Source organism: Schistocerca serialis, chromosome 4 (genome assembly GCF_023864345.2).
Source record: "Schistocerca serialis cubense isolate TAMUIC-IGC-003099 chromosome 4, iqSchSeri2.2, whole genome shotgun sequence".
Lineage (NCBI taxonomy): Eukaryota > Metazoa > Arthropoda > Insecta > Orthoptera > Acrididae > Schistocerca > Schistocerca serialis.
Genome location: NC_064641.1, coordinates 780,281,616 through 780,295,574, shown reverse-complemented (window position 1 = coordinate 780,295,574; position 13,959 = coordinate 780,281,616). Strand labels below are relative to the sequence as shown.

The 13,959-nt window shown below is 37.6% G+C and overlaps 1 protein-coding gene across 2 annotated transcripts in view; it reads right to left on the bottom strand.

The window, feature by feature from the left end:
* LOC126473353 (sodium-coupled monocarboxylate transporter 2-like) overlaps nt 1–13,959 on the bottom strand; it is a 240,428-nt gene that overhangs the window by 74,786 nt on the left and 151,683 nt on the right. For both annotated transcript variants that reach the window (XM_050100352.1, XM_050100353.1), the window contains exons 5-7: nt 11,398–11,449; nt 11,180–11,247; nt 6,888–7,042 (exon numbers count right to left, since the gene is read on the bottom strand). In XM_050100352.1, the coding sequence (XP_049956309.1) occupies nt 6,888–7,042; nt 11,180–11,247; nt 11,398–11,449 (275 nt within the window). The remainder of the gene's footprint in view (nt 1–6,887; nt 7,043–11,179; nt 11,248–11,397; nt 11,450–13,959) is intronic.

Below are 13,959 nucleotides of genomic sequence, written 5' to 3'. Positions count from 1 at the left end.
ATGACATCTGAAGAAAGACAAATCAGCCTTTGGGGCAGTCCATAGATGTCAAAATATTTCACCATTTGGACGACACCATTGAATTAAATGCACTAAAACATTTCAAAATGAACTACAATGATCACAGTATTAATAAGTGCACATAAGTATTCTGATATAAATGTCAGACTTTGCCACTTACCAGTTCCCATGGTTAGAGTTGTACCTGAACAGCAGAAAGAATAGTCACTTGCAAAATCTGAATAAACTAAACACAAGCAGGGAAGAGAATTAAAATAATGAAAATCACTTTTAAGGTCCCCATGACATAAGCATATTTACAACTTGTTTCATAATCATTAATCTAGTGGAAAGGGACATAACTCCTCTTTTTTTTTAATATAACCTATCAGCTTATAAATTGCTAGGATAATGTTTTTCACCACCCCTATGACTTGCATAGCTTGTGTCTTTTTTGTTAGAATCTTCTTTTCTGAAACTTTCTGGATCACAGGAAATCACTATGTTCAGCCACCTGTATGACAGAGGCAAAAGCAAACTTGTACTTTCAGTGGAGTTTAGTGTGTCTCTGACCACATATAGAACAATACGCCATTCAGATTGTCAATGTGCCTCAACCAGTAATTTCAAGTTTGCTCTGTCACTTTACTGCTGGCAAGACTGCTACCATGGAAAAGTTACACGTGACACCTCAGTATATTGCTCAAAATTCTTCTGTTATTTGTGAGGCACTAAACATTGAGAATATGCATAATTGTGGCTTTTGAAGTCAAAACAGTGGCTGGGAGCTATCTAAAAATTATGGCTCAGATGGGATTTGAGCAGACTCCAACAGAGCTGCACACTGCCTTTCTGGGGGCAATTTGGAGGGCTGTGTCATCCTGACACAGACAGTACACTATCATTTCTGTATGACCAGCCCCCCTGCACCATGCTGCAAAACATAGGTGGGCAATGGAACACCCGTAAATGGAACTCAGATCAGTGCCATTTGGTTTACTTCACCAGTGAGTGTAGGATTTGTCCAATATATAATGATTTCCATACATTAATTTGAAGATGGCTAAGTATCAATATATATCACAGGCATGCAGTTCCACAAGTCTGACAGGGGTCAATTGTGTTTTGGGCTAGTACTATGTACTGACAACAGACACCTCGCATCAGTACTGAGGATATTTCATAGTTGTGTACTGTTGAGATGCAATCCTCCAACCCACTGCTGAGTCCTACAACTGACATTTGGTGATGCACCCATCCTTAAAGATGATAAAGGTTGAGAGCAGCCTGCCCACCTCATGAACACCTTCCTCTGTGAGGCAGGAGTTGGCCAAACAGAATGGTCTTCAGGTTTTGCTGACTTGAATTCCATTGGGACATACTGAAACTTGTAATATGTTGTCACAGGAATCATTCTTACATGCTGGATGACTGTGACAGAGCCTTTCACTCCCTGCTCCCATTCAGTCTAAGCACACACACGCTTAAATATATGTGAGTGGTCCAAACATTTCTGAGCAATTTACAGAAACAGTACACATTGAGCTAATACTCAGATATTGTGTAGACACCTACTCAAGAAGGTCATGAATTGTATTTGATGTTTTTACCATTAAATGATAGTTCCAGCTATGAGTAAATTTATATCAGCTGAACTGCAGCCCACAAATATGTGGAAGGTATATACAAATATGGGTAAGATATAAAATGATTTGCCTTAGAAAGGCAGAACAAAGATCCTTTGACATGTGACCGCATACCCCCACCACCACTGTTCACTGACCACTGACCTTGGTACTCATCCACTTTAGTTTGGCACCTGCTATGATCCAATACAGTTGCTTACTGCTTAGCTGTGCTACTTTAAAATGTGTGACAAAACTGACAATCCCACTAAGTGTGAGCTGCACAGCATTATCCACTTTTTAACTGCACAAAAAGTCCCACCGATTGAAATCTGTAGACAGATAACTGAGGTTTATGATACTGCGATGAATGAAGCATCAGTTCAGAACTGGTATATCATGTTCAATGGTGGATGGAAGAATGTTCACAATGAAGAGTGCTTGGGCTGGCCCTCAGTGGTGACTGTACTCATAGCAAGGATTGAAACCAAAATCCACAATTAGTGGATTGCGCTCACTGCTTTCCCCCAAAACTTACCAAGGTTAGAGCAAAGTCCACAAAGAAGCCGTGGATTACTCGAGGAATAGAGGTATGTTGTAAAACAAAAAGAAAACTGTATCTGTCAATCCGAAACATTTCCATTGTTGATGCTATAGCACATTATAAGAAATACTGCAAAATATTAAAGACTGTAATACAGATGCCAAAGCAAATATATTACAAGGAAAAGATAGTCATATCAGATAAGAAAATAAAGACAATATGGGATATAGTGAAGGAGGAGACCAGTAGAACCAGACATGAAGAGGAACAAATAGCATTAAGAGTAAATGATACATTGGTGACAGATGTGTATAGCGTTGCAGAACTTTTTAACAAACATTTTATAACTGTTACTGAAAAGATGGGGTTGTCAGGTTTGGTAGATGCTGTTATGGAATACCTCAGACCAGACATTTCAAGTAACTTCCATAATATGAATTTCACCCTCACTACCCTAACAGAAATAATGTCCATCATAAAATCTTTAAAATCAAAATGATGAAATATCAACAAAGTTAATTAAAGAATATGATTCTGAGCTGAGTAACATATTAAGCTATCTGTGTAACCAGTCGTTTATCAGTGGAATATTTCCTGAATGGCTGAAATATGCTGAAGTTAAGCCACTGTTTAAGAAGGGAGATAAAGAAATAGCATCAAATTTCCGTCCAATTTCACTGTTGCCAGCATTCTCAAAAATTTTCGAAAAAGTAATGTACAGTTGGCTTTATAACCATCTTATCTCAAATAACATACTGTCAAAGTCACTGTTTGGATTTCTAAAAGGTTCTGATATTGAGAAGGCTATCTACACTTACAGTGAAAATGTGCTTAATTCATTAGACAAAAAATTGCAGGCAACTGGTATATTTTGTGATCTGTCAAAGGCATTTGACTGTGTAAATCACAATATCCTTTTAAGTAAATTAGAATATTATAGTCTAACAGGAAATGCTGCAAAATGGTTCAAATCTTATATCTCTGGCAGGAAACAAAGGGTGTTATTAGGAAAGAGACATGTATTAAGCTATCAGGCATCATCCAACTGGGAACTAATTACATGTGGGGTCCCACAAGGTTCAATTTTGGGGCCCTTACTTTTTCTTGCGTATATCAATGACCTTTCATCAGTAACATTACCAGATGCCAAGTTCGTTTTGTTTGCCGATGATACAAACATTGCAATAAATAGCAAATCAAGTGTAGTCTTGGAAAGATCAGCCAATAAAATATTTGTGGACATTAATCACTGGTTCCTAGCCAATTCTTTGTCACTAAACTTTGTAAAAACACACTACATGCAGTTCAGAACTTGTAAGGGGTGTCCCACGAGTATGTGTCTAACTTACGATGACAAGAAGATAGAAGAAGTGGACAGTGTTGAATTCTTGGGATTACAGCTTGATAATAAATTCAATTGGGAGGAGCACACCACAGAACAGCTGAAGCGTCTTAACAAATCTCTGTTTGCAATTCGAATTTTGTCAGACATAGGGGATATAAAAATGAAAAAGATGGCATAATATGCTTACTTTCATTCCATAATGTCACATGGGATTATTTTTTGAGGCAATTCATCAAGCCAAGCTAAAGTTTTCCGGGCACAAAAACGTTGAGTAAGAGTTATATGTGGTGTGAACTCAAGAACATCCTGCAGAAGCCTGTCTAGGGAACTAGGGATACTAACTACTGCTTCCCAATATATTTATTTCTTAATGAAATTTGTCATTAAAAATATATCACTTTTTCAAACCAACAGCTCAATTCATGGAATCAATACTAGAAATAAGAATAATCTTCACAAGGATTTAAAGTCGCTTAGTCTTGTACAAAAAGGTGTGCATTATTCAGGAACACACATTTTCAATAACTTGCCAGCAGCCATAAAAAGCGTAACAACCAATGAAATTCAGTTTAAGCGAAGCCTAAAGGATTTATTGGTGGCCAACTCCTTCTACTCCATTGATGAATTTCTCAGTAAAACCAACTGATTTGTATATAAGTACAATATAACTTCTGCACAATTTCAGTGCAGTAACGTGTTCATTGAAAATTTGTGTGTGTGTGTGTGTGTGTGTGTGTGTGTGTGTGTGTGTGTGTGTAAGTACAATCTAACTTCTGCACCATTTCAGTGCACTAATGTGTTCATTGTAAATAAGTATTATAGTAGTTGTATTACATGTTTATTACCTTATAAATTAATAAAAAAACTTTTTTATTTTAAATTCAGTGCATTAGTATTTGTAAAATGACTCTTTCATATAGTGTTCATTAAAAAATGACAAGCATTCCACTTGGGACCTGTGGAATGGTACATTAGCTTATTTGTTTTCGTTGTAAATATTTGTCATGTGTTATATCCTAGCCAGTAATGCCACCCGAGCCCGCTGCCAAAAAGGTTGGTAGCATCAAAGTCCGGACGCCGTCCACATAAGCAGCGCCAGCGAGACAGGAAATCGCCGCAAGTCTGCGCGCGCCACCGCTGGCTTCTGGGTTCTTAAGCGCTGGAGTCGCGAGCACTAGGACAGTTTTGTATTCGCCGCTCAGTTGTATACTCGCCACCGAATTGTGTACTTGCTAGTCAGTTGTGTGTTCATCGCAGCAGAGTTGTTGTTTGTCGTCAGCCGACGCTGACCTAGCTGCTCTGACTCGAACTAGACAGATTTCTGTAGACACGGAGTTCACTACTGTGTTTCTGTATCTTCGTTAATAAAGATAAGTATCGACTTTTATTTAATCAGAGTGTTTGGGTTTTCATCTTTCTGTTCACTGTTCCAGCGGACCGGTCGGCCCGCTATTAAAAGTGTGGCGGTGACTTCGTAAGCCGTTTCTACAGCGAATTGCTTGTCGCTACGAACGCCGCCACAAAATCATGTATTGTTGTTTTTCTGACATGTTCCACATCCTGGAGGACCTCCTCACTACGGATCAATTGGAATGAAAGTAAATCTAATCTAAAAAAAAAAAAATACATTTCAAGAAATGTGTTGTACAAGATTGTTAGGACATATCTGGGCTTTTTAAAAAGTGTGTGCTAAGTGGGTTCCTCGAATTTTGTCAGACAAAAACAAAACAAAATGAATGGCAACTGCATTGACATTTTTCACTTGCCATGAAAGGGATGGTGATGAATTTTTGAAACACAGTGTCATTGGTGATGAGAACTGCATATCACTTTTCACACCAGAAACAAAGTGGCAGTGAATGGAATGGTATCACTCACAATCCCAAATTAAACTGAAAAATGCAAAACAAATTTTGAGCACCAGGAAGATTATGGCTACAGTGCTATGGGATCTCCAGGGTGCCTTGCTCATTGACTATATGCCTAGAATTGAGACTTTAAATGCAGTGGCCTACTGTCAGAAATTTCAACAACTTTGCCATGCCATTAAAAACAAGTGGCATGGAATCCTAACAAGTGGAGTCATCCTTCTTCATGATAATGCATGGACACGTGCAGCAGGAGAGGCACAGGACTTGCTTGAGGAGTTTCATTGGGAAATGTTTCAACATCCATCATACAGCCTGGACTTAGCCCCATGTGATTATTACTTATTCCTAAAATTGAAACATTTTTTGAGTGGACGATGCTATGGAAGTGATGATGAACTTAAAGTAGATGTTAATCAGTGGTTCACCAGCATGGCAGCAACTAAGTGTGCAAAAGGCATAGAAAAGCTGGTAAAACAGTATGGCAAGTGTCTAAATTGAAGAGGAGACTATGTAGAAAGGTAGTTTAGGTACGAAATTATGGGTAAAATACTTTTTTGTTTAATTATGTCAAATAAAAATTTCTGTAGAAAAAGTTTTTTACTTTCTGAATGACCCTCATAGTAAAGACTGCATATTTTTTACTGTCAGATGAATGTCATAACACAAAACGAAAGAGATAGAGGACTTAAGAAAAATATAAATTTCATTTAACATTTGCTAGCCACAACTGTCTCAAACAGAACGTTTTCCAAAGGTAGTTGTGTAAACATTTTTATATGTTTGGAAATAAAATTGTCAGATCTAGATTTAGAACTGAACCGAAAGATCAAAATAACATCTGAAATTTGGAAAGTGAATAATCAGTCAGCAGCTAATAACATTATTAGACTGCAGTTTACGCCCTCCTAAGGTCTTGAGGGAATAGTGTTATTTGACTGTCTTCCAGTACAACAACCAAAATAATTTATCATTACACAAATCTAAATCTGCAATACCATTCATTAAAATACAGAGAAAAATAGTGTAAGACAATGTACTCGATTTTAGGAACATTGCTGATTTCACACAGCATAAACCAGTTCTACCATATTGAACTTTCACTTGTTCAGACGATGAAAAGTAAATTGCTTTTTGATTTCACACTAATCAGACTTTAAATAACATACATGAAACTAACATTTAGAGAAATACCAGAAAGAAGATATCTGTCTAAAATCGGGCAGAACAAACCCTATACACCAACTGCTAAAATAAAAAAATTAGAAGTAAGTAAAATTGTCAAACACCTTTTACTTAAACTAACATACACACACACACACACAAACACACAGCAAAGGTAATATTGCATACAAAGTTTTTTGACCTTGTTTAAACTGTTCCTTAGGGGGAAGTAAGGTAGTTGCAGGTATGATGAGACTGAAAAGAATCAGAGTGGGAGAAAGAGAACCTGGCATTAATGTGGAGGGAAGCAGCAGCAGCAACAGCAGGGAAGGTTATCTCACTTGAAGAACTCAATCCTCTCCCCATCGATAGCACGCTGCCATACAGCAGCAGGGCCACCAACATACACTGTTCCCAGTATCATCACCACGGTGACTCCTCCAAACATTAGCACTGTTTGTAAAGCATCAGTCCATACAACAGCTTTCAGTCCTCCCTGAAAAAAAATAGCAGTTACAAACTATATATGCCACGATTCAAACACCAAGTTTTCAAATTGTGTGTAAATAATTAAAGAACTGGTGCTTCCGTTACAAGCAGTTCCTGCTATATGCTGTGTCTTCCAAATGAAAACGTAACATTATTGTGTATTACAAGGTTTTTATTTTCATTTGAGCTGATGTGGGAATCAAGAGAAGTAGTTTTACATAAAATTCACCAGCACAAGTGTCAAGTTTTTATTTATAATTACAAAACTGTTTTCGCTAACACCAACAGAGTATCTGTTTCAGAATAAGGAACAATATACCATGTTATTACAAACACATGTGAAACCAAATGTACTAAAAAGTATTTAAAGCTATATTACACATGTTCTGACCATGAGTTGTCACTTGACAAATTATTGTTAAAATGGTTTTCAAGCTTTTTAAAAAAATGTAGTTTTTCATATTGAATTTATAACACAAAATTCAAACAAAATCATTTGCTCCTGATGCTGTTGATGAACTCATCACCACCTAAAATGCTAGAGAAACTTTGCCTGGATAAACTTCAATCTATTAAGGTAGTACTGAAAAAGGAAAACTGTGATATTTGTGGCACTACAATTATAAATTATTTTGTGTTTGAAGGAAAATGAATAAATGCCCCCCCCCCATCCACACACACACACACACACACACACACACACACACACACACACACACACACACCAAATCTTGTTTGATCCTTGATTCACAATATTTTAGCAAAACATGAACTGGCAGTTAATTCATACTACCTAACTTTTTTGTGTGGAGTTACAAGTTAGCTCAAAATTGAAAATTAAAATCATTTGACTCTGAACAGAAGATATCTCAGCAACACAATAGGCTTTTTCTCAGGCAGTTGTGTTATGTTTACTGAAAGATGAATGTGTAGAGCTAATGTAATGACAGTCTATTGAAATTCAGTTTTCAAGTTGAGATGCACATCTTCCCATTCTGGAAAGTGAATACTAGTGTTTTTCTGATGAAGCAACAACTTAATGTGTGGATTTAAAAGGAAAGAAGAAAGATCACAGTTTGGAGTCCTTTCACTGTTTAGATCATTAGGCACAAAGCACAAACTCTGACTGCACAAGGGCTGGGAAGGCAGTTGGTCATATCTTTATCAAAGGAACCATTCCAACATTTATCTTACTGGTATGTGGTTTAGATACTCCACAGAAAACCTAGGTCCATATGACTGCAAAGGGATTTTAACCATGTTTCTCCTAAATGTAAATCCAGTGTCTTAACTTTTACATTATCTTTTCAGCCTGTGTGGATATACCGTTCCTATGTGATACTAATAAATTCAAATACTGCATCAGTGGCCAGTCAAGTTGTTAGGATAAACAGCATATAAGTTTTTAAAAAAAGGAAGTCTAAAGGGCAATAATTAATATATTGTGCCCTGATTTGTATATTCATTATTCCTATAGACTTGTATCATGTTTCATTATTCGTTTTTCATTGCAATAACCTGTGACATTTACATTCAGAAATGTGTGAGCTACAGCTAAAATCTATATCTAATTTCAAGTTGTGGCTTCATTTTATTTATGATGCTAGCAAAGGATTTTTGGGGCTCAATTGTTATTCAGAACTCAACATACTTTTCATTAGTGCTGATGAAATATTTAATGGGAATTCAAAAAACAATTTTTACAGCTAGAGCACTCTAGTGCAGACATGGCTGGAAGAACAGGTACCAAGCATTCATACAACTGATTCACCTTGATGGGCAATGAATCCACCACCTTCAGCGTGGATACACAAATACATTCGACCTTCTGCAAGGATCTCAAAGTAGCATACATGGAGGACATGGACAGGGACTGTCAATAGGTGGCATTAGGTGGGAATGTGGGTCAGGCAAGAGGCATGCTGAGCTAGTTCATACAATTGCGATAAACACTGTGCCCAGGTGCCTCAGTGGTTAATGCAACTGTCTAGTAATCACACATTTTTCACTCATTACTGCTGATTCCACACAAAGTCGCAATACAGCTGACCTCAATAGTTCCCCTCCTTTCCTTTCCTTTCTCTCATTGCACCTTCAGTTTTCATAACATGTATCATAGCTGCGGATTCCGCATAGTGTCTGTTCTTTCAGACATGTCTGAAAGAATAGACACCACACGTACATATATAATTGATATATACAATATATACAGGGCTATTGCAAATGATTGAAGCGATTTCATAAATTCACTGTAGCTCCATTCATTGACATATGGTCACGACACACTACAGATACGTAGAAAAACTCATAAAGTTTTGTTCAGCTGAAGCCGCATTCAGGTTTCTGCCGCCAGAGCGCTCGAGAGCGCAGTGAGACAAAATGGCGACAGGAGCCGAGAAAGCGTATGTCGTGCTTGAAATGCACTCACATCAATCAGTCATAACAGTGCAACGACACTTCAGGACAAAGTTAAACAAAGATCCACCAACTGCTAACTCCATTCGGCGATGGTATGCGCAGTTTAAAGCTTCTGGATGCCTCTGTAAGGGAAAATCAACGGGTCGGCCTGCAGTGAGCGAAGAAACGGTTGAACGCGTGCGGACAAGTTTCACACGTAGCCCGCGGAAGTCGACGAATAAAGCAAGCAAGGAGCTAAACGTACCACAGCCGACAGTTTGGAAAGGCTAAAGCAGAAGCCTTACCGTTTACAATTGCTACAAGCCCTGACATCTGATGACAAAGTCAAACACTTTGAATTTTCGGCGCGGTTGCAACAGCTCATGGAAAAGGATGCGTTCAGTATGAAACTTGTTTTCAGTGATGAAGCAACATTTTTTCTTAATGGTGAAGTGAACAGACACAATGTACGAATCTGGGCGGTAGAGAATCCTCATGCATTCGTGCAGCAAATTCGCAATTCACCAAAATTTAACGTGTTTTGTGCAATCTCACGGTTTAAAGTTTACGGCCCCTTTTTCTTCTGCGAAAAAACGTTACAGGACACGTGTATCTGGACATGCTGGAAAATTGGCTCATGCCACAACTGGAGACCGACAGCGCCGACTTCATCTTTCAACAGGATGGTGCTCCACCGCACTTCCATCACGATGTTCGGCATTTCTTAAGCAGGAGATTGGAAAACCGATGGATCGGTCATGGTGGAGATCATGATCAGCAATTCATGTCATGTCCCCCATTCTCCCGACTTAACCCCATGCGATTTCTTTCTGTGGGGTTATGTGAAAGATTCAGTGTTTAAACCTCCTCTACCAAGAAACGTGCCAGAACTGCGAGCTCGCATCAACGATGCTTTCGAACTCATTGATGGGGACATGCTGCTCCGAGTGTGGGAGGAACTTCATTATCGGCTTGATGTCTGCCGAATCACTAAAGGGGCACATATCGAACATTTGTGAATGCCTAAAAAAACTTTTTGAGTTTTTGTATGTGTGTGCAAAGCATTGTGAAAATATCTCAAATAATAAAGTTATTGTAGAGCTGTGAAATCGCTTCAATCATTTGTAATAACCCTGTATAATATAGTTGATATAATATAATATAATTGAGATACATAATTGATTTGCCGCAATGGGCAATGAATCCACAACCTTAGTGCAGATGCACAATTATATGTCTACCTCCTACGGGAATCCCAAAGTAGCAAGCGTGCAGAGGGGAATGTAGGTCAGCCGGGAGGCATGGTGAGGTAGTCCATGCAGTTGTGATAAGCATTGTGTCCATGTGGCACGTTGGTTAATGCAACTGCCTAGTATCCAAGAGATCCCAGGTTTGAATCCCAGTCTGGCACTCATTTTCACTTGTCCCTGATGATTCCGGATGAAGTCCTGATGCAGCTGACATCAGTAGTTCCCTCCCTTTCCTTTCTCCTCACTCTGCCTACAATTTACAACATATGTAATTGCCAAAGAAGAGATGGCAGGACCAAATTCACCAGAACAGGTGAAATCACCTAATCCGTGAAATTTGTTTACAGCAGAAGTAAATTTTTTATGTTAAGTTAATATGCCATTGAAATGCATAAGCCTACATCAATCTTTTCTGATAACAGGAAGTGTTAAAAATTTAAAATTATGAATTTTCATCTCTATGATTACAGGAGGGACAGAAAAAAAAGGTTACTCACCAACATTGTGTAAAAGATGCAGACGATACAAACAACAGGTGTTACTAAATGCAAGTTGAAACCTGTAACTGAAAGGGACTAGCATTGATTTCTGTTTGTATGTCAGAACTGAAGATTAATACATTCTTTTGTATCATTAATTAATATTAAAAACAAACATTTCTGCACTGTTTTCTATTAATATCCATAAAGAACAACACTCTGGAAGACAAACTAACCTTGACTGAAAGCAAGAGCTGGCACATAGATGACTATGGGAATATAGAGCATCTGAAACAAAGATTATGTGTCTTACTGTTAGACAATAAATTACCAATTCATACTTACACTGTATTGTATGTTACTTACAAGTCCATTTATAATATTCACTTTTTAGTGAAGCAGTGCTGCAGTAATAACAAAACTAAAATGTTTTGTTACATATAAAGATATCCAGCTATTACATTTACTGAAAATATTGTGTCCACAACTTTGCAGTCGTGAGTATTTGCCAAGAGCATAAAGAATATTTTGCCATATGTCCAGAAAGATTGTTTTCATTTATATAAAAGCTCAATTAATTGATGTGTCAAGAATTACACTACTGGTACCATATTAATCATGCAATGTCATATTAAGCAGTGATGCAGGCACTGACTTTCCAAAATTTCTGTCGATGCATATTGAGGGCAGAACATAGGGGAATTTAGAGATTTCTTTAAAATTGTTACCTTTTATTTATAATAAAGGGATATGCTGTGATAAAGTAAAATGTACCAGTACTATAAATGAAATGAAATGAGTACTGGGATTATCCTGGAATGAAAGCAATGCACTGACCAAGTGCATTAATGGGTTTAGTTTGTAAGAATATGTCATTTTACTGTAATGAATGTTCTCAACGTATGTAATCTTAACATTAATTTATCTTTTATGTATTAAATTATTAGCCTGCTTTTCAACTTTTGATTCACTGATAAAGCACCAGTTAGATCTGTAATTAGCCCGTATTGTATACTTTAAACAATTTATATGTACTATGTAAGAGGCAATGATATTATCAACCTGTTCAGTGGTGTGTCAACTATTTCTTTATAGAGGGGTGGGGGCAAGCAAACCCATTTACTGATTTTGTCTTTCAGCAAAACCTTTAAGAATATTTGCATGCTGATATTGTGGGAAGGTGTGTTACATAATCAGCACTATGTTGTTCTACAGAGAGAAACAACTCATTAATACTAATATGGACCCTATTTTATAGGTCTTGCTCTTGAAAACAATTTCATTGCTTTCAATTTTAAAAAGACATCATTTATCTTGGAAGGCACTGGTCCTACTTTGCTTTGAGATCATTTACGCAAAGGAGCCATATTTACTGTAGATTGCAGTATCAATTGGCCAGAGAGAAACCTTTTGTTGTTATTACTATTTTACAAACACTGTGCATGACATCTTATTGAAAAAAAGAAAAACATAATTTGTTTCAAGAAGAAGAAAGCATTTATTTTGTTTTTATTTAGGCTAAAAAATTTTATGTACAATTTCCAAATTTAGTTTTCCTTTCAACATTTCGGAAAACAAATTCTTTCATGACATCCATGAGATTAATTTTTCCAGCCCTGTCTTGATGAAAATGGAGGAGGAGTGGATGGGTGAGTCTCGACTGAGTCATTGTTGATTTGAGGCAAGTTTTAAGTCATCTCAGGGCACTGAATGATCTTTCAGAGGATGCCGATGATACTGTAACTGTCATAATCAAAATGATGAGGCAAATAATAACCTGAAAGGGTTCTTTAACCCTACCAGGTTCAGCAATATTTTTCCCAATAAAGGATACATTACATGGTTGTATGCCAGTCATAATGGTTTGCAAGATGTGGAGCTATGCATGAAGCCTGTCCAGGTTTAAACTTGTTGCATGTATTCCAAGCAATTCTTCCAGACGTCATGTAGATGAAGGATGTGTTTAGGAGTAAATAATGAATAGCTCTCCAAGATGTTATACTTGCTTTCTGTCCTCTTGGCTGAACCTTCGATCAACCTCATTCAGAAGGAGATCAAGAATTTCAAACAAATCTTTCCTAAGTTTTCGTTCTTGAGACAATTCTTCGGGAACGGACAGTGTTTCTGTGTGTCGTAGTTTCACTGGTATTTTTCTTGGCAGTGAGATATTTGAGTCTTTCATATTTATGTTTTTAGAATAATCTATGGATTTCTCCAACACATATCAAATGCTTCTGTAGTCCTACGATTTGCAAGACCCACTTTTAGAACTTCTACAGAATGTTTCACTCCGGCTGTAGTAAAATTTGGATTCTGTAGGGATTTGGCCAGTTCCTCACACAGTACAAACATTTCAGTTGCTACTGTTATATAAAAATACTTTCAAATTTTTTGAGCCACTTCACACAGCCCCGCAGGATTGACCTCCTTTCGTCTCTAACTGGGCTCAGTACATTCAATATTTTGGTCACCGTTTTCTGGACCCACTCATAGTTTTTCCTGAAACACGTCAAAGATTCTACTCTTACACCCATCAGGCGGGGCACATTGGAATCAGTCGTTGAGCATTTGCATTGAGATTCGTCTCATCGACACCACATGATAGCTGCATCTGCATACATGTTTTTCCTTTTTGCGGATTCTAGAACTATATTTGAGATGTCTTTCACGGTTACCAGTATGTCACACAATGGATCACAGCTTCTTGAAACTTCCTGCAGTGCCAGATCAAAACAATGATTGCTGCAGTGGATGTAGCAGCTGTTTGGCTGGTCTTGATGAAGGATTACTTTCACACC